This window comes from Micromys minutus (assembly GCF_963924665.1).
Source record: "Micromys minutus genome assembly, chromosome: 8".
NCBI classification, from domain to species: domain Eukaryota; kingdom Metazoa; phylum Chordata; class Mammalia; order Rodentia; family Muridae; genus Micromys; species Micromys minutus.
The window spans coordinates 31,717,195-31,739,393 of record NC_137977.1 but is presented as its reverse complement, the minus strand read 5'-3'; the positions used below and the strand labels follow the sequence as shown (position 1 = coordinate 31,739,393).

At 39.4% G+C, this 22,199-nt stretch overlaps 1 protein-coding gene and 1 pseudogene across 2 annotated transcripts; one reads left to right on the top strand and one right to left on the bottom strand.

The window, feature by feature from the left end:
* Window positions 1-8,770: 8,770 nt before the first annotated feature.
* Window positions 8,771-10,885, bottom strand: LOC308423666 (metastasis-associated protein MTA2-like; the record flags this gene model as incomplete). Its single annotated transcript, XM_080920478.1, is given in 3 exon segments — window positions 8,771-9,181; window positions 9,184-9,978; window positions 9,982-10,885. Coding segments are annotated over 3 exon segments (1,488 nt in total). The 5' UTR covers window positions 10,264-10,885.
* Window positions 10,886-16,657: 5,772 nt separating this feature from the next.
* Window positions 16,658-17,187, top strand: LOC308423375 (WASH complex subunit 3-like; annotated as a pseudogene). The gene has a single exon. The product of its transcript is annotated as a WASH complex subunit 3-like (transcript).
* The last annotated feature ends 5,012 nt before the right edge of the window (window positions 17,188-22,199 follow it).

Genomic DNA, 22,199 nt, shown 5'->3' with positions numbered 1-22,199 from the left:
TGTTTTGCTTTTGTTCTATTCTTTTACAAATTGCTTGTTTTGTAAAGAAAGAGAAAGAAGGAGTGATGTTGTTTGGGTAGGAAAGTGGTAGTCATCTTCAAGGAGAGGACTACTGAAATGGAGGTGAAGTTGTGACCAGAATAGATTGTGTGAGAAAAAAATATTTTTAATAGAATAGAAAAATTCTAGCAAAAGAAACACACACACACACACACACACACAGAGAGAGAGAGAGAGAGAGAGAGAGAGAGAGAGAGAGAGAGAGAGAGAGAGAGAGAGAGAGAGAGAGCAGGCAGGCAGGCAGACAGACAGACAGAAAGAGATAGAGACAGAATCTCAATGCCATTTTTTGACATGCTTCATAAATTACAAAAAATGAAATGCAAACAAGTTCTTCCTAGCATCTTCATTGTTCGGTATATCTTTATTTCAAGGAAATGATTGAGCATTTACTGAGGTTGTTTTTCATCCACTTAGGATCCCCCACTTCTGAAGTCACAAATCTAAGTGAGACAGAATAGATTCCTGGTTTTACTTTTTATGGAATATTGGTTCCAGTTAATTTGGATACCTTAATCTTCTTTCATTGTCTGAAAGATTTAAATAGGTTTCTCAGCACCTACATTTGCCTGGTGAATTTGTTCACAAATGACTGAGCAATTTAATTGACACTTCGATTTTAACAGCTAAGTCTTCATGAGCACCACTTTATCTTGGCTTTTTACTGAGTAATTTGATAGTCATTAACGTTTTTGCTTTATTTCAAGGAATAGTTGCACCTGTGTAGTTACCATTAAGTCAGAGAATCAATCAAGGGTTTGCAGAAGTCATAAATAAAAGTGTAGTTTCAAATGAAAAGCAAACCCACCAAGAAAACCAACTTCTGGTTATCATTTAGAGCCCTAAACCCCCAAAATTCAGCTCAGTGAGCAAAGCTTCAAATTACACCATTAGCTGAAGACATAAATACAAAGCCAGGAGGCTGTAAGCTTTGGCTGCCTACAGAGACTTCAGTGAAGAAACACAGCTGCCTTTCTGTTTAGACAGCTGTTTCTTTACCCTTCCCTCTTCTTTCTCTCAAGTTCAAAATCTTTCTTGCACATTACCATCAACACTTCAACTTCTATGAGTCTTTGGCGTCTATTCCTGTCCTGTTCTTCTAGGAAAATAGGGCAGGCCACCAGCTCTCCTTTGCAGGAGACCCTGAAATTTCGAGTCAGCCACAAACAACAGGGAAGACATGGAACTCATTTCCACGTTGCCTTCATTGAGGGTCAAGTCATTCAACAGCTTTTTCCCTACCTTTGTGTTCAGGTGGCCAAGCTTAAAGGACAGGTTTGGCAGGGACGTTGGGGATGGAGTCCAGATCTATTCATCTTACCTTTACCCCCTCAGAACTCTTTCTTCAGTTATCTGCAGAGCTTGCTGACAGGAACGTAAATGTCTTCATAGTGATAGAGCTATCTGTATAAAAGCTGGTTCACCTCATGTTCTCTGCTACCCAAAGCAAATCTGGCTTTCTCTGCTTGTAATATCAACTAAACAGTCTCCGAAGCTGGTATGCTACATGGTTGAGTTGAGATCCTATACCCTTGTAAGTTTTGTTTCCCATCCATTTATTTTCTCATTCAGGATTGAAAATACCTCTCCTCGAATTCACAATCCAATTGACTTAGATTTAGAAGCCAATTGTCCCGCATAAGATATACTCCAAGAAATGTTTAATTTTGTATGTTCTGACACCCCTAACTACAGATGTTACATGAGGACAGAGACTATTGTTCACTAATGTATAACCAAGAAGCTAAATAGATTTTGATCAACAAATATATATGGTTGATCAGGTAATATCTGATAATATAAATATATACTATACTATAATATATATCAGAAAAATGAATGCTTCTTAAATAAGACATATCAAGACTAATTTTTGTCAGTTTTTGTAAAGCTTATGTTTTTTTCTCCTGAGATTAGTTGAAACAGAGGAAAAGACACAATGAATAATGTTTTCAAAAATTCACAATCAACCCTCATTATGTTGCATTCTCCCCAAGGAATCCAGCTGCTAATGCTTGTACCCTTCCATTCTCTACATTCACAAAATACATTCATAGACAAACTTTTCTTTCTCTTTGCCTTTCCCACTCCCTCTACTTTCCCTCCCACTCCCTTTTACCTATAGGCATAATGTTATTGTGCCCTGTGTAAAGATTATCCTATATTATTAAAAAGCTGACTTCTGTGCCCCCATATCTGGTAACAATCCCTATTCTGAGAATCTCCTGGCTCAATGTTGCATAAACATCTCAATTATTCCCTGATTGGTCAATAAAGCTATCTGATTACCCAATGTCTGAGCAGGCAAGATAAAATAGGTCTGGACTTTCTCCTAATCGGGAGAGTAGGGTGCCATAGAAAAGAGGAATGGATTCTCCACTCATAGAGAGTATGAGACATCAAGCAAAACCACCTGGATCCCAAAGAGCCAGATGAGTACTAAAATGCAAGTATCCGGGGGTTTTCCCTGGGAGGTAGCCAGGTTAGCTTAAAGGACTAAAATAGAGTAATAGAGCTCAGTTGTTGTGTTCTTAAAGCTTGATACATAAATAGGCCAGTCTCATCATTTGTGAGCTAGCTGGGTGATGGGGAAACTGTAACAGTCTTTTAAAATAACAATAACACCAGCACTAACCCTCTTTCCTGACCTTTATTCAGAAGTTGCTTTTCTTTTTCACATATATATGTTCAAAAATTTTAGAATATAATAGAGTTTGGTAGTCTTCTTGTTTGTATTCTTGTAAATCTTGATATAATAACTTAGCATATATTTATATTTTTATTAAGACATACTTAATATGTCTTTCTTTTTATATTCAAGAAACTTTGGCTGTCATTGAACAGTCAGCCTATTATATGAATCATTTAAAATAATTTTACTTATCCCAAAAGAAATCCATTGAAGTGCTGAGTAGAATTATATTAAATTATGCAATACTTCGGAATGATTGATGTTTTTGTGACAACAAATCCTACCTTGATGCTTCCATTTTTTGAAGGCAATTATGTTTTTAATGCTGCATATTTTTCCCATAATTTACATGTTTGTTTTATGGGTTGTTTCTCTTTGGAGCAGGCTAAATATAAGCAGGAATGCATGCCTTTTCATTCCCAAATAATATGTAACAACTAAAGTGCATGAAAAAATATATCAAAACACTTCTGTGCTTTCACAAGACTTTGAGTGCATTGAAGCAATCCAAATATTCCAAAATTGATTCTAGTATTTATTTAGAAGAAGTTATGAGATAAGAACGAGTTTGAACTCAATGGCTAAAATGTTTTTTTTTTAGGATTTCCTAGAAATTACAATAGCTATTAATTTGTATGGTTTTTTCATTCATTTGAGCAATTATATTATTCAGTATATCAACTCTTAGTTAAGCCTATGAGGTTACAGTTACAATTATGTTATCAGTAAATAACTTTTTTCTTTTCAAATATTTAGTTATTAATTTTCATATTTTCTGAGAATTTTATACTTGAGGACTATATTTATAGTATTTCCTCTTTCTCCTCCAACTGTGACTGTGTCTGCCTTGTTCTTTCTCAAATTTATGACCTCTTCTTAAATTTTGTGTGTGAATGTATATGTGTGTGCATATACATGCTGTTATGTACACATACACAACCTAATGGGCACACTTAGTATTGCTTGTATGTACATGAGTCTAAGGCTGACATCTGGAGGTCAGATAATGCATCTGGGACACTGAAGGACACCCATTCTCGCTTTCTCAGCAGGCATTGATTACCTGTACCTCTTCTGAGGGTAATTCTGAGGGTGTCCACATTATTTTTGTATAGTTACACTAGCTAGAAATTCTCCAAAATGCTACTGGAAAATAGTTGTCATAATCAGATATTTTTATATTAGTATTACGACTTAGTGTTTTTTGAGAGTACTTTTCTCTTTTGAGAGCTAAAATATTTATTTTTATATTATTTTATTATATATTACATATTATAATATTATAAACATTTACATAACCAATCTTATCACATTTAAGCAATTTCTACCTTATTATTTTCTAAGGATTTATTTTTGAATTTTGTCAGTGCTTCTCATTTTACAATTAAATAATTGCAATATATACATTTTTATAAAATACATTTTGAATGGTTTACTTGAACCATGTTTGCTTTTCTAAGATTGCTTACTCATGGGTTATTGTCCTTTATAATAATGCATGTCTATTTTAGATTATCCAATTCATTCATATATATATATATATATATATATATATATATATATATACATATACATATATATATATGTATGTATATGTATATAATGACCACATTTTATTTTCAGAATTTCCATGAATATTTAGAAATAAAAATATGGTTCTTAGAGAGTATTAGTTCCATGATGTTTTGGTATTGAAGTAGTAATGTTTTCATTAGTAGATTGCAAACATTTTGATTATTTTCTCTATCCCATGGATTATTTAAATAATTCACATATTGTAGTTAGCATTTCTATTGCTATGAATAGACACCTGAACCAATGCAACTCTTACAATGGCAAACATTTTATTGGGACTGGCTTATAGTTTCAGAGGCTTAGTCCATTATCATCATGGTGGGAAGCCTGGCAGACCTGTTGCTGGAGGAGCTGAGAGTTCTACATCTCCATCTGAAGACAGCCAGAAAGAGAGTCTTTTTTGCAGGCAGCTAGGAGGAAGCTCTTTTCTTCACTAGGTAGAGCTTGAGCATAAAGAACTCAATGTCCACCACCCACAGTGACACACTTCCTCCAACAAAGCCACACTCACTAGTAGTACCACTTCCTATACCAAGCATAATACCACCACAGGCTGGCTTAAAGTTCAGAGATTAGTCCATTGTTTATGGGAAGCATGGTGGCATGCAGGCAGATATGGTGCTGTAGAGGAGAGTTCTACATCTGTGTCAGCAGGCAGAGAGAGAGAGAGAGAGAGAGAGAGAGAGAGAGAGAGAGAGAGAGAGAGAGAGAAGAAGGGAGAAAGGGAGGGAGGGAGGGAAGGAGGGAGGGAGGGAGGGAGAGGTGAGGTGAGGTGAGGTGAGGTGGGGGAATATATTCAGGCTGGCTTGTCTGTTTGAAACCTCAAAGCCTTGCTCCACAGTGAAGTAATTCTAACAAGGGCTTACCTACTAATATTGCCACTCTCTATGTGACCAATGGGAGACATATTTTTATCCACACCACCAGCATGAACTCGAATTTATCTATGTATTCATCTCACCCAGTCAAATATTTTGACAGATTTGGGTTCTAATTACCTTCCTAATATCTCTTATACTTATTACTGTCTGCTGTTTAAAGCTGATAGTTCAAAGCTTAACATTTACCGCATTAAATAAAGATCTCCCAAGGTCTCCTTAGAAAACACCGGAAGCACAAAAGAGAGGAAAGTTCAAAGATCCATAAGAAAACCATCTGAGAGTTACTCAATTGGCTAACACTACAGAGAACCTTTCTCAGCATGTGCAGTGAATCACTATCAGAAGCAGCAGGGTAAAGAAGGCAAATGACTGGACAAAGGAGAACTTTTATTGTGGTACCTTCTACAGGAAACATAGAGTGTGGAGAGAGTAAGCCACACCGCTCGGTTTTAGATTCCATAATTAGTTGTGACTCAATTAGGCTTCATAAAAATGGCACCAAGAAGCAAAATCAACGTTTCCTTTGCACAGTAGTATTTTCAAAACAACTCACACAGGGGTTAGCCCTTCAACATAGTATCCCAAATTTCCAAAAAGCAGCCATTTTTCTGGACTTACTCCTCCTCACTCTTTTGTTCAGAGTTTTGTTGTTGTTGTTGTTGTTGGTAGTGGTGGTGGTGCTGGGGTTTTTTCCCCTTTGGAAGGGGTATCTCTAGGAACTGAACCTACACTTTACCACAAAACTATACCCCAGCTTCTGTTGATAGCTTTTTAATGTGGTTGCTAATGTAACTCATGTCCCACATCACTGGGTTTAGACTCTAGTCTGTGCTTTGGTAGCTGAAAAACATCTTCCCCATTTGTTCTCCATCCAGGCATGTGTTTCCCTCCATCAAAATCACCAAAATCACCCCCCTAAGAGCCAACCAGCTCAGCAGTGGCCTCTTCCTAAAACATTTCAATCATTTCTTATGCAGTCTCCCAACATTGCCCTATGATCATCAGCATAAAAATCAAATCTGCTGTTGTTTCAGAAAATGAAGCATATTGAGCGTGCTGTGCCACCAGGAGCTGAGACGGAGAGCAGTCACTAGATGACAAGGACATTATCATCCAGCTCAAAAATAAATGAAGTCTCACCCATGATCATTAGGAACAGGGCTCGTGTGTGTACGATGTGTCCTCCTTCGTCAGCTCAGCACAGGGAAACGGGCAGATGCTTCCCAAGCAAAGGCCTCTGCATTCTCAGCCATGAACTATGAAGCGGACTCTTCTGATAAGCTCTTAGGTTAGAGGATTTTACATTCTAAACCAACACAGACAACTACATCTACTCCCGATGGACGTACATGGACAATTATATTTCAGTCTTGAATTATAATACAATAAAGACCAATGACACATGTTTAATGTCTTATCTTTCTTTCCTAAAAGAAGGGAATTAGTAGTAGTTCTTATAAAAATATTACCTGTTTTCCAGAAAGCCAACACACAACATACTGGGAAGGTTTTTGGAAAGTGGTCATTTTCATGAAGGCAGTAAAATTATGTTATTTAGCTGGGATCATTTTGCCTTCTTGCATTTAAAAAAATATTTCTTACACTTGGTATATATGTCAGAGAGACTTATCATGTGAAAATATTCAATATGGTTCTTGCATACCCGTCTCTCTTGCACTTGAGACCATGTGACTCAATTTGATAAATGGGCTAAGAGCTCGCTTAGGCTTAATTGGCTGAAGATTAAAATGTATACTCCACCCATCTCTTCCTCTAATGATACATGTTTGGGAACTATAGGGTGATACCTCAGAGCTACAATACTGAAGTCTTTGCTTCTCTTGAAGGAAGTGAATCCAAAGATCGCATCAGTGTAAAGCATTGTCAGACCAACTACTAGATTTGGGCTTTATAGGTTATAGTTGATGGCAAGTTGTATTCACAAATCTAAACATGTACAATGCATGATCCAGGACATGTGCACAGAAAACAACCTCTTCTTTATCTTACCTCCCATCAGATGTATTGGAATAAGAGAGTGTGCTAAATAGTGACAGACTTAATATAACCCACTCCAGTGTGTGGGTCTCCAAGAGAAACCCTTGCCTACATAGACAAAGATACTCCTAGCAACACTGTTCAACAGTATACAAAATACGTTCTTGAAATGGTGCTTTTCCATGGGAGATTTGATGACTAAGATGTAGTATATTTATACATATTATATATATATATGATGAACAAGCAAAGTGTTCTTATGAAAAATAACTTCTAAAATATTTTGTGTAGCAAATAAAATTCTTCATAAATTTGAACAAGCATGTGCACATTTATGTTAATGTACATGTAATATACATGGATATGTACAAAATATACAGATAAATTAAACAGGTTAATGATAGTCTTGTATTTCAGAATGATATTGAGTCTAACTTAAAGGAGGCAGGGGTGATTAAGGGTATATGGGTAAATGTTGGTCTTTACTGTTTTTTAATAATTGAGTTATTTATTTATAGTATATTTTGATCCCAGCTTCCCCTTCCTCTTTTTCTCCCCACCCACTCCTCCTTTTCTCAGAAAAGCAGAGGCCTCTCACAGGCTTTAACCACCCTTACCTTTTCAAGTTTCAGTGAGACTGAGCTTCTATTGAGGCTAAACAAAGAACTCAATTAGGGAAGGGGGCAGGCAATGTAGTCAGAGACACCTCTGCTCCTGCTTTAGGAGTCCCACCTGAAAACCCAGCTGCACAACTGTTACATATGTGTAGAGGGCCGAGGTCCACCCCATACATTCTATCTGATTGGCAGTTCAGACTCTGTGAGCCCCTATGGGTTCAGGTTAGTTGATCTAGGTTTTCTTGTTATGACCCATGTGGCTCCTTCAATCCTTCCTCCTCACCTTTCAGGTTTTTACTTTTTTTTTTTTTTTGAAGCTGAAGAAAACAGCTTTTTATTCATCACTGTAAGAACCAATTACAGAATCTGAGGTTAAAAAACAGACAAAGGATCTTTATTTCTGAGAATTGGCATATAAAAGGCAGAGGGAGAAAAGGAGGGAAGAGTGAGTATGGGCTGGGGCTGATGCCAGCTTAGGGCCCTCAAACTCCAATTAGGAAAGTCCGGACACTGGACAGTAAGAGTAATCCCTTAGAAAATGAAGAAAAGAGACATGGCAGTGTAGTCCCCCTTCCCCTGCCAGGGACTGACACCTGATATGTTTACTCTTCCCCTCCTCCATCCCTTTCACAAAGGAAGGTAAATTTTTTAAAAAATTAAAAAACCCTCCCCCCAACTGTCCAAATCAACTGTGGGTCCAGGCCCCAAATAGGGTAGGTACACACAGGCAAGTTCCTTGAGGCTATTCTCCATCACAGGCATGGAGAAGCTCAAAAAGGAGAGTTACTGGCAGTAACACCACAGGGTGTCCAACCCCTGCAAGGACACATACCAGCTGCAACCCTCCCTCACTCCTTACTCCCTTTGATACCAAAAGGAATGAAGATTTGTATGCCCTGGGCACCCACCCCTTTACCTCTAATCCCACCTCCCTTCCCCTAAAATGCTCAATCCTCCAGGACAATGGGCTCATTGGTGCTGGCAGGATGTGAAGATGCCGGCAGAGGAACTGGGGGCCGCACTGTCAGCAGCGTTGTCTTCACCTTCAGGGGTAAGTTGGGCCTTCGGGCAGCTCGGCGCATTTCCAGGTGAGTTAGAGCTTTCCTTAAAGCCCTGGTATCCTTTGTGGCCACAAACACCACTGGATTGGGAGCATCAGCAGGGTTTGGTTTCTGACGCTTGGCTGCTGGCTGTGAGCTTGAACGAATCCCTGAAGCCAGAGGCCTTCCATTAGCAGAGAAGGGGACCCCTGCCCCTGCCATAGTCTCATGGGAACGTTTCACCATGATGCCCCCCAAGTCTCGATTCTGGGTCAGCTGGTTTCTGTTGATTGGTGTCTTGGTGCCCCGAGGTGTTGTGTTTTTGGTTTCAGAGGTGCTTGGGCCACCAGATCTTTGACAATAGTTGCCAAGGGCAGACGCACCAGAGGGTGACTTTTCAGTGGTGTCTTGGCAGCCTTAGGAAGTCGGATAGAGCACTCGGCTTTGATGGCGTTGGCATTGATATGTGCATAGGGTCTTCGGGCAGCCCTCCTTGGCTGTAAGAGGTCTCTGCACATCCGTCTGGCAAGACGAGTCAACTTTGTGGTCTGGAGCAAGAATGTTTGCCTGTTCTTAGCCAGCAACTTGGCCCGGTTAGCACTAGTTGTATAGGGAGAGAGACTTTGGGCTTCAGGTCTGCATAAATGGCCTCGTGAGTGTGGCTCTGTGGTGCCCCGAGCAGCCCCTTCAAGCTGGGTAGGAGTCTTCAGTCCCCCATATTTCTTCCAATAAATCCAACAGGAAGCACAAAGTCGGCACTGCATGTTAGGTGGGCCCCAGGCATACCACTGGGCAGACTGTGTGGTGTGGCAGCTCTCACAAGTCAGGCCTTTCTGGAATCCAGCCCCATTCATGCCAGGTTTTGAACCCACAGAAATTATCTGGTTAGGGTTTGGCTTAGTATAAGTGGGGATGCAGACCTGTTTCAGTTTGCTGTCTGCTTCAGCAGCTTTCAATCTTTTCTGCTGAATATACCGATCTGTGGTTTTCCACATGTAATAAAATTGCACTATGCTCGCAAGTGACTTCCAGGGCAGAAAGTCCTGGCGTATATCATTGAAATCCTTCCCGTACTTCTCCAGAGCCTCTTCAAATAGCATGGCTTCAGAAGCAGACTATTCCTCCATCTCATCCCGACAGAGCACAGGACCTCCCTGTGGTACCAGGGTTGACATGGCCTTGGCCAAGTCATAGTCATTCCTTTGCAACGTATCCATGGCATGGAACAGGGTAATATCTCGGGATGCAGCAGCTGCACTCACGTGCAAGCTTGGCTGCCAAATTGACCTGCTGCAGTCTAGGGCTCTTGCAAAGGTTCCCACAGCTCGGGCCACCACGAGAAACTGATCAATCTGCCGGTCTGTGAGAGGGTTATCTGGGTCCCAGACTTTCATCTCCATCTTCTGTTGGTTTCGATTATCTGATTCTCCCTCTGCCAAACGATCTGGGATCTCAGCTTGGAATTTGCAACCAACTCTGATCTCCCCTTGATCTGCCAGAAGTGACTTCTGTACAGGATCAAACACCAGTGAGTAAAAAAAGCAGTCCTCCTTTTCTAGATACTGGTTTAAGATATCTGTTTCATTCAAGAGAGTCACACTGCACTTCCCCCTTATGTGGGTGGCTGGTAATGATTAAAACTGTCGAGAAAGGAAAAGCTCCCAGTACTTCAGTTGATGTCTCTGCTGCTCCGAGACCCCTGGCTGCTTTGATTCCTCCTCAAACTCCCCAGAATTACTGTCAGCCAAGCTGTTGAGAATACTAGAAATATCCCTTCGTCGGAAAAGGCAAACGACCTTTGCTTCCACATTTCCATTTGCAGTCTTATTGAGCTCCTCGATCCGTCTAACCAGGTAAGGATTGCTGGAGGAGTTCTCAAAATAGACGTAATCTCCCACCCGCTACATGTTAGCTGCCATGGCCGTTCCCGCCGCCGCCTCCGGCCACACAAAGAGGTCCGGGAGGCTCGCGGGGGCAAAGCTCAGCTCCAGACGAAGCCCCCAGCGCTGGGCTGACGTTTCACGGAAGTGTCGATGGGACCCGAGCAGCCAGCACCTCTGCTCGCTCAGCCGCTTAGCCGTCGCGGTTCATCACTGCCCGCGCGACAACGACACCGCTATATCCTCACGCCGGGACACCAAGGCCGGCTTCGGTCTGCTCGGCTTTTTCCGGAACGAGCTCGGTTCCTGCCTGACCAGAGTGAGGTTCCGGCTCCTAGTGTCCTCACCGAGTCCCAGCAGACGTCGCTCGGTGGTGCCAACCGCTGGAAAGGTTTGCCCTGCCCGCGTCCAGGTTCGCCTCCTTCCGGAACACCTTCGGCCGATCCGGAGAACAAGGCCCAGCGCTCGGCTCAGGTCGGGGAGCAAGACCCCACCGATCGGCCAGGTTTTTACTTTTAAGACTTTAGCTTTTATTTTAGTTTCTGGATTTATGAATGAGTTATTACTTTTAGGTAAATAAATGAATGGATATATAAATAGATACTATGAATACATAAATACATACATACACATATTTATATGTAACATATATATATATATACATAAACAGATAAATGAATAGAAAACAAAACAAAACTTAATCAGTGAACTGAAAACTGAATGAAATTAATTCAGTTCTGGACCTGAAGTTTAATGGAAGAAAATCATAGGGATCCTAAACAGATATTACAACAGTAACAAGAACAATGGAGCTAAATATTAAACATTGCCCTTTTCTTACTAACTACTCAGCTACCCTGAATAAATAGTTACTATCTAGAGTCATTAGTAGCTTTTGAAACAACGATTAGGAATAAAAATGATGAGTGGTAAATGGTGATAATTCAAGAATAACTAGATACCACCACACTCCACTCTGCTAATTAAGGTCAAAGTGTACCATTGGCTGGATAGCATTCTGGAGCTATATGGAGGACTCCCTTCATTGACAGGGCTTCTCTCTCTCTGACCTTGTCTGGGGAGTTCAAAAAACCCCACACCACTACCTGCAGAATGTCAGGTAGCCCTAGTTTAGATTACAGGTCCAACTTTCTCTCTCCCAATAAGAACCCATTCAGCTAGCACATGATATTTCTGAAATGCTTCCCCATGCTAATGAGGCATTTAATACACTATGCCTTCAGCCAATGACCTTCTCTGAGTATTCTCATGCCCTTCCCACAACTGATATATAATCCCTGAATATAGTGCATGAGCCCACATCCAGCCCCAATAAATCAATGTGAACAAGCAAGGGTCTTCTCTGAGAGCTGCTTCATTAAAGGTCACCATGGGGAATACCCACCTAAAAGAGTCATGCCTAAGACTACTGAAAAAGACTTTTCTCCAGCGCCTCTAGTACTTACCGCTTACTCCCAATCAGACCAGATTCTGCTTGTCCTGGGCTCAGCCTTCTCTCTGCCTAGCGTGCCAATGGCCAGAGGGAAAAGGTGAGCTTCAGACCAGGCCTGGCTTCCTCTCCTGGCAGTATACCCACAGCTCCTGAGTACCCATAGAGGAGACCAGGAACCACAGCATTTATCGCAGCCCCTGCTCTTTCCCCTCAGGTCTAGCATGTAGCAGCCTCTGGCATGCCCAGTGATAAATATTTGACTCCCCATTCCAGCCTTTGCTCTGCCTCCTCCCTGCCCATGTACTGGAGGTGTCCAGACACTCAGGCAGAGGCAGAATATGGTAAGACAGAAGAAAAACAGACCTTCACAAGTACAATGATTCACATGTGTATCGATATACCCCTCATGCAATCAGGGGCTAAAACTGACTCAAAATAATTCAATTTTAGGCAACCTCACCTGTTCCTCATGTTGTCCCAACACCACATCTGCACACTTTACTAACTAGTTTTCTGAGCAGGTGGGGCATCTTCAGAAACACATCCAGCCTGTCTGTATTCACCTCCTTCATGGTTCTTGGAAGTACCAGACAAAAAGAATGCTGGGTCTGAAATATATGACTGTTCCAGAAAATGTTAACTGAATTATCATCTAAGTAGATAAGAAGGAATAAAAGGTTGTTCTGATGTACACTCAGTGATGTTTCAAACAAGCTAACCCATCACAGTATAGATTTAAATCTTTAAGATGAGACTGTTTATTATCCCAGTGCTTGAGACATCAAATCAGTGTCACTCTGAGCCAGACGTCAGCCCAGGCCTCATAGGTCACACAGCGTCTCCAGAAATGATGTCAATCACAAGAATCAAATGCTTCATGCCCCTGTCCTCATTTGTTTTCTTTCTTTTGCTGTGATAAAATCACATACAAGAGCAATCCGGGGGCGAAAGGGTTTATTTCACCCCACTGGTTACTGTTGATTATCTAGGGAAGTCAGGTCAGGAACTCAAGACAGAACCATAAAGCAGAAGCAGGGAAGAATATTTCTTACTGGCTTGCTGCCCTAGGCCTGTTCAGTCTACTCTCCTATTTAACCTAGGTCAATATGCTCAGGGTGGGCCCACCCACTGTGGGCTTGGCCCTTCCATGTTAGTCATTAATCAAGAAAATGCCCATAGAAATGCCCTCATTTGAATCTGATGAAGGCAATTTCTCAATTGAGGGTCCCTCTTCCCAGATGACTCCAGTTTGTGTCAAGTTCTGTCAGTTTGTATCAAACTACACAGCACAGCCTAACTTCCATTCGTTCCATAAATATGATCTTCTAGAAATGTAGAAAATGTGTAACAGTAAACTATATATAATGTATTCAGTATACTATATATGTATATGCATACATGCATACACAGACATATACACACACAAATATATAGTTTACAATCGAGACTAAACGTAGGTTATCAAGGGCATGGCTTCTATAAAATAATCAAGGCTCGTTTATATATTTTGAGTTTTCAGAGTAATCATTTTGTTCTGTTTGGCATTTACAATGAAGGCAATAAATCTTTTCTTCAATGTTCAGGCTGAATTCCATTAAAACATTTACTAAAATGATGGAATTTTTAAACCACGGATGCTTAATTACATTAATTATCCTTTTCACCCTCAACCGTTTTATAGTGAAACTAAATAATGGATGGAGTCATGAAGCAAAGAACATGCTGGATTTGCATATTTTATGAACATGCTCAGGAAAGCAACTGTGCTGCTTTGCTTGGAGTGGTACTTAGGTTAATCATATGTTTGTGAAAGAGAGAACCCAATTTCCAGGGGTCAGGGAAGGGCTAAGTGGAGTAACTTCGAACCCAGTTAGGGGTATGTTCCTCTGCTCTTTGTGAGGGAGGAGAAAACTAAGGTTTGGAAAGAATATTCCTGTGGGCAGAAAACAAACCTATGAAATTAGTAAGGCATTCCCTGGAATAAGGCAATAGCTTAGTCCACTGAGTGCTCATAGAGATAACTGAGAAAAGTCTTTTCTAAGAGTCAGCTAATGAAATGAAAATAGACTTTTTTAAGGAGTGAAAAATACCATTTCCCTTGACCATACACTGTTTCCTGACCCAATCCAGGGAGGCCGACTTCTCACCAGGCTGGCAGCCCTGAATGTCATACCTCAGGTGTGCAGAGACAGAGGTTCGTCTTCACCTCCTTCTTTTGCACCTCCACTCTCACAGTGCCACACATGCACCAAAACTGCAAGACCCTGACAGTCTTCAGGGAAACAATATCAGGGTGCCCTTTTGGAGCCTTATTCCTTCAGACAGTGTGAGAAATCCACAAGCAATACATACCCTAATGTATTAGCATAGCATGCCTCAGTTCAGCATGTGTTAATAGATATAAAAGTCCTAGAGATTAATTTAAAATGTTCTGATCAAAGCAGAACATATAAAATTCTAAAGATCTGGGAATTAAGTAGAAACCCTGAGCACTTGCCTCTCAATCCAATCTGTGACACTGAGAAGACTTTCCAGTACTTATGTAGACAAAGAGCGACCCAAGGCAAGCCTTCTCTCTTACCTGGAAATGCTGGTGTTTGATTGTTCAATGTCAAGAAAGAGAAGTACTGAGGTGGAGGTAAAGAACTGTCACTTAAGAGAATCAGGAGAAATTAAATGTCTGATGATAATCCAGAGTAGGGTTCAGGACAAACTTCCCAGAATTGTTTTCCAGTCTCAGCAAAGTACAAGAGACATGGACAAAAGTAGACTGCCACAAGTGATGTCAAACAAATACAGCAAGACTAGCTTTCTCCAAATCGAAAGCTTCTAGCCAAGTTAAAATTCATACTGGGGGGCTGCTGCAAAGAAACTTAGCTTGGGAAAGTCAGTGAAACACAGGAAAGAGTTAAGAAAGACATTGTGACAGACTAAGGAAGAATGGGACAAAATCAAAATATACACCAGCAAATGGGTGAGGAAGAGGACGGGGAGCAGGGCAGAAGTATGCCCCCAAGCAGTTTACTGAAGAATACACTCAATATTTCCTGAGAAAATTAAGATCTTATCGTATTGTCATTGTGTCTTTTCATGGTTGCCTCAAACACTCCTACTGGCAAATTAAAAAACAAAAACAAAAATCAAACAACAACAAAACCAGAGAAAAGGCTACTGGTTTTGACAATTACACATGTAACACACACAGGGGCGAAAAAAGAAGTATTCCTTACAAGAAACCCAAGACAGAGTTGACTGCCTCCAGAATCTCTCAGCTCCCTGTGAAATTGCCATCAAGCAAAAGGACCAGGGGCCAATTTATAACGCCCCATGATTGCTGCTTCCATGAATCATGGCAAAAAATCTGTCATGTCACTAGAGTGCCACTCCTTCCCCCTCAGCAGCCTGAAGAGTTCCTTTTCCCTTTAGGGGCTTCCATCCAGACCAAACCTAAATTCTTATCTTCTAGGAAGCAAAGATGAGCCAATAGGAAGCAACATTGAATATTTTAAATGTAGAAACAAAGGTGCTGGCAGAGAGAGGTAGTGAGAGGGAGAGAGCAAGGGAGAAAGGGGGAGAAAGAAACTGGGGAAGACGGGGAAGGAGGGAAGGAGGAGGAAGCAAGGGAGGGAAGGGGAATTAAGATGGTTGTGGGCTTTGCCCAAAAGCATGGCACTTGGGTACAATGGGTGAATATAGGATTTTGATTACTAAAATTACATCTCTAAAAGTTACTAAGAACTCTCTCTTTTAAAAAACATTGCTCGAAAAACTGTAATTTGTGACAACATCTAAAGCTAAAAAATATTTCTTCCTAAACAAAGGTGTGAGCTGGATTTGTTATGGGTATTGCTGAGGGTTAGAAAACATAGGACAATGATTAGGGTTACATACCATTTTAGCCCTAAGTAAGCATAGCATATTTACAGCCTAGTCATCTTTATTCAAAATTTTTAAAAAAATTATAGAGTGCCTCACTTAAAAATGTTGATTTTATAAATGGTGTCTAAAGTTCCTAGACCCTCTCTGTAGAAGAGTCAAGTCACATTCCCAAAGGATGGGTTGTAATTTTTCTTCAAGGTTTTCATTCTATACCTCCATGATTTTTCCATATTTTTGTTCTGCCTCACCTAGACTTATGAATAATCAGAGTATCCAGTGCTTGTATATAAACATATTGACAAAAGATCATAATCAAGGATTCAAATTATCTGGTACGTATAAAGAATGGACTGTTGTAGGTAGTAAATGCTATTTTAAAAGGCAAAAATCTAGCTGCTGCTACTACAGATGATGATGATGATAATGGTCATGATGATGATGATGGTGATGATGATGATAATAATGATGATGATTGCATCTATTAAAGAAACAACTGAACATAAATTTCACCTCTGAGAATTGGCTCTGCCTGGCTGGGAGGGGTTTGTGTCTAAAGCGCTAGGGTCCCTACATGTTGAAGAGATGGATGAAGATGGGCTTCCTCTTATAGGGTCAGGCATGACCAAGGTGCCTGATATTCAACTGAAAAGAACCATAACACCTCTAAACCAGTTGTCACGTGCACTGTGCAGTTTTGTCAGCCAGTTTTCCACAGTTTGTGAAAAGAACCTGGCACACCTTCCTCCTCATATTCAACATATTAAAATAACCTCTCAATATTTTAGATGTGAAACTGTCATCTATCCCAGGCCTAGAGGATGTCACAGTTGAAGTGTCTCCTTTAAATGTCACTGCTGTCACAAATGGATCATCATTCTGAAACCACTTCAGATCAACCACGACACAACAGTACACAAGACTCTTAACTTCAGGAAAGTGAGGTATCATCAGAAACTATCTTGACTGCAGCCAAGGAGTCAAGATGTGCCACGTATCTCAAGTTGGTTCCAGTGACAGCAATCAGAGACAAAATGATATCAGGACTGGATCCAGAGTTCCTTGAGAAGCCAGAGGCTCCAGTTCCTAACAATAAAAGTGAAAATATGCCATAGAAGAAAGTTTATATAAGTTCAGAAAATTTCAGTGACTATGCTGGATTGCGATGAGAATTAGATACATATGTGGAAGGGTGTTGTGAAAAAGCCTACACTCTGGTTTTTAGGATTAAATCATCAAATGGCCACATACCTACTGGAAACTTCCATTGTTTTAAAAAGACGACATTTATAACCTCCCAAACACTGGTAATCAACATTTTCTTCTTCAAAATCATCTTGTTTTATGGTGAACACTGTTAATCAACCATAGAAGTATTTTCTGATGAGTTTTTATAAAGACTTTAAATCTTTCTGTACATAGTGTTCTGAGCCATTATTACAAATTGATCTGAATCGGCCTTCACAATTAAATAATCTGACACTGTAAGTCTAATTAATAAGAATTTTTGAACATAAGAAGATTGCTCATCTGGCATCCTTTAAATATTTAAAGAGGAAGTCCATCCAAAGAGGTCAATCAAACCAATTTGGAAAACTTTTGGTTAATTCAGATTTATTGTGAAGTATTAATTATGCCAACATAGAATTACCACTCAGAAAATGTCTTCTAAAACATGAAGTCTCAAGATTGTAGAACATGTGGAAATATGGTTAACCATATGCAAAATTTTAGTTTTTCTTGTTGGAGACAAGTAACTGTTTAATCAGCTTAAGGTTACTTTTAGAATTCAGAAATAGGATGAATAGTATAATCATCCCTATTTATTCACCAAGTTGTTATAAGATATTTAGTTGTAAATTACTATTACAAATTTTACAAAGATCAATGACCCAGCTCTGGACTATGAATATACAGCATGATCTATCTGTGGACCATGCACACTCAACACTTCTCTTTTCCCTTCAGAAAGGATTACTGAGGACCTCCAAACATTCCAAAGCAAGTCCTGCATGCCTCTGACCTAAAATACTAAGAAGCGTTGTCAATTCACAGTTTGTTGGGTTCCCCAAAAGTAGGGTATAATGAAATCAAAATGACTATTATTTTTTATAATTATTTTTCATGAGAATGTATTATAAATTATTGAAATTTAACTACTAAAACTGTACATTAGTTATATTTTTATAAATGACATGGAAATCTTTATTTTATGGAGATACCTCATGCTTTCAATACATTTAATGTTTGACTAAGAATAAACATTTATTTCTATCTTCTAAGGCATTTATTATTTATTTGTGGTAAAAAATGATTTATATATTTTCTCCCAGCTCCAGTAAAATATGTAATCTATAATTGATATCAGCAGTAATCCTGCACTGGATAGAATACTAGATCTGATTTTTCTTATCTTGCAGTACTTAGTATTCACTAAGGAACACTTGACATTCTCTCTTTTTCTCTACCTCATGATCCCCAGCCTTTGGAAACTGCTCTTTTGCTCTTAATCTCTGTGTAGAAAATCAATGTTTATACATTCCACATGCACAAGCCTATGCTGTTTCTGTCTTCATATGACTGACTATTTTGACTTTCAATGAGACCTACAGTTCCATCAAACTTGTCATAGATGGCAGGATGCCATCACTCTGAAGGGCTGAATAGTTTTCTATTGTGAATGAGTACTGAATTTTATTTATCCATTTATCAGTCCATGGGTAATTAGGGTAATTCCATTTCCTGGCCATTAAGAATAGTGTTGCACCTTCATGGAGGCAATGGGAGGGGGAGGGGAGATGGGATTGAAGGAAAGGGGATAACATCTGAAATGTAAAACAGAGAATGTTCAATAATCCCAATAGTGTTGCAATATATAGGGGAATACAGGCATTATGTATATGTGTGTGTGTATATGTATATGTATTTGTATCTGAGTTTGTATATGTAACCCAGTTCTAGGTTCGCTGATGGGTGTGGTACTTCTAGTCTTCGTTTTTTCAAAAATCTCTGTATTGTTTTCCATTCTTGCTATAAAACTGAAATTCTACCAGTTGAATAAGGGTTCTTCTTTTTTATAGCCTGATCTGTATTAATTAGCATAAAACATTTGAACTGGAATGAAATGATGGCACATGCTCAAGTTGCTTTGCATTTTCTTATGATAAGTTGTGCCCTTCCCCCTTTATGTTCCTGTGGGAAGTTTTAATTTGTGTCTTCTGAAAGATGTCTGTTTTCAATTGAATTATTGACTGCATATATATATATATATATATATTCAGTCAATATGTTTAAATAGGATTTAAAACTTTCAACTCAATACATTTCAATATTTTTGCCAAGTCAAAATTTTTAACGTTCATAACTCTGTCTACCTGTAATAGTCTTGTAGAGGAACAGGCATTTGGGAGGCATATGTGTTAGAAGAACAAATGATTAAGGCATCTGATGCTGTCTGTCTCTGGAGGACATGCCTGTCCTAATTGCACAAAAATTCAGCCAACCAGCTCACCCTATTTTTTTTCCTTAATTGCCTGTCACAGTTTTTAAGCTGCGGTTGGAAAACTTAATTTACATTGAGTTAGAAGTAACGTTTTAAAAGTAAAAGTCTAGAAGCTGTGCTCATAGTGAACACTGACAACAAAAATTATAACAGTACCATGTGTTTGAGTCGGACCACTCCTGGGCCTATTAATGAGACTATCTCAGGTCACGTCACCACTGGCTCTGTCACTAGGATTATATGTCCGAAATGTAGAGTCCTACTTTGACTTCAAAGATTACATTTACAATTCCATTTCCTAAATAAGTACATTTAAACTGCACAGTTAAAAAACGAATTCTCAAAGTTGTGTGAAAAAAGTGGGAACCTGGAGAGGGTTGTTATGAGAGGAGTCGTGTGGGTGAATTGTGTTCAAAGTACATTTTTAAATTCACAAAGAATTAAACATTGTTTAAGAAAGATGTAATTGGGGGCTGGAGAGACAGCTCAGTGGTTAAGAGCACTGACTGCTCTTCCAAAGGTCTTGAGTTCAATTCCCAGCAACCACATGGTGGCTCACAACTATCTGTAAAGGGATCTAGTGCCCTCTACTGGTGTATCTGAAGGCAGTGACAGTGTACTTGCATACGTAAAATAAACAATTAAAGAAAGATGCAATTGATCAGATGGACTTCTGGGAGTCTTGTAGAAGAGTTGAGGGAAGGATTGAAGGACCCAGAGGGGGTAGGGACTCCATAATAAGACCAACAGAGTCAACCATCTGGACTCTTGGTGGCTCCCAGAGACTGAACCACCAACCAAAAAACATACATGTTCCCCCAACATATGTAGCAGATGTACAGCTTAGTCTTCCAACAATAAATGAAGGTGAGGGGGCTGTCTCTAATTCTGTTGCCTGTCTGTGGATTCTTGTCTAGCCTTAGTGGAAGAGAATATACTTAGTCCCTCGGTGACTTGAGGTGGCAAGATAGTTTGGTAGCCAGTGGGACATCCTCTTTTAAGAGAAAAAAGGGATGGGGAGGAGCTGTACAAGGGAGGGACTGTGAGTGTGTGTGAGTGATCAGGATGTAAAGCAAATATTTTAACTAGTGGGAAAAAGAAAGACAATTCTTTCTGTGATACAAATAATAATGCATCTCTTGAATATAAGTCAAACTCTCAGTTCTATTGTATATTTCATCCCCATTTTTATTTTAAGTCGATCTGTTGTGGCAGGCATGTCTACATGACTATGTGCACTCAGTCTACACCCAAAGAGAAGAATTCTTAGGGAATTTATAGCTTGGAGAGTTCCCTAGGTCAAGTCTGTTCCCATAACCCGATCTTTCAGCACCTTTCTCTGAGCTTTTCTACCTGCCTCTAAAGTATGTAGCTGTTTCATTCAGTCTCAGTTTCTACTATCATTTCAAAGATCCCATTGCTTCAACCCTTCTCACTAATGTAATAATTATAGTTTATATAACAAAACTTACATAAAAATTAATTTAGCCTTGTCTAAAATTACACAACTATGCACACGTCCACATATGCATTCACATATAAACATATACAGGACCTAGTTGCTATTATTTCTTTATCTTCTAAACAATTGGAAGTCAAACTAAAGAAAGTGTTCTTCATAATGTTAAAACATGGAGTTTAAGTTCAATCTGCATTAGAAACACAAGTGCACGAACAACAGTTAATATAAAGAGAAAGTCAAGAACCCATAGCTGTGTCAGCAGTGAGACAGTGGCAATGGCTCTCTCTAGATAGCATGTTTGGCTGAGCGCACTGTGAAGACTCATTTTGGCTGTCAACTTGACCACATATGGAACCAACAAAAACCCAAGCATCTTGGAACACCTGTAAAAAAATTCTCTCGATTGGATCATTTGAGGTGAGGTGACCCATTCAAAAACTGGGCAGCAGCTAGAGGGCAGCCCATATAAAAAACTTGGAAGAAGAAAACTTTATTCTATTCCTTCTTGCTGACTTTTGCTAGCAAGTTCATCTATCCTGATGCTTAGGCATTCCTTCACTGGTATGTGAATCTGCTTCTCCAGGATTCCAATGTAGACTGAAGACCAGCTAAGACATCCAGCCTCTTGGCCTGAACAATTACTAAATTATTGACCTTTCTGTTAGAAGCAAACCATTGTTGAATGAGTAGGACCACACAGCCTGTAAATCTCTTTTAAAAGTCTCTTTTAGATACATATTCCCAGTTCTGTTCCTCATAAGGGGCCCTGACTGATACAATCACATAAACATAAACAAAAGAGAAAATGCAAAAAGCTTGCAGGGTTGTATGTAATCAATTTTCAGAAATGAACATTTTAGAAGTAATCAGTATCATATACAATGAATCTTCAACAGAAACACTGAAAAAGTGTAAACTCATTTAATTTTAGATTAAACACAAACAATCTATATTAGTTAATCAATATGACATTTTTGAACTATTAATTTTGAATATCACATTCTTTTTTTAGCCATTTTCTTTTAGTGTTACATTTAAAACAATCTATTCTGATGCTTTTATAATATCTTGGACCCTACATAATATGCCACATGACAGACAATTTATTGATATTTATTATCTTAAAAATAAAACCCTGTAAAGAAAAAATATCAGTGACAAAA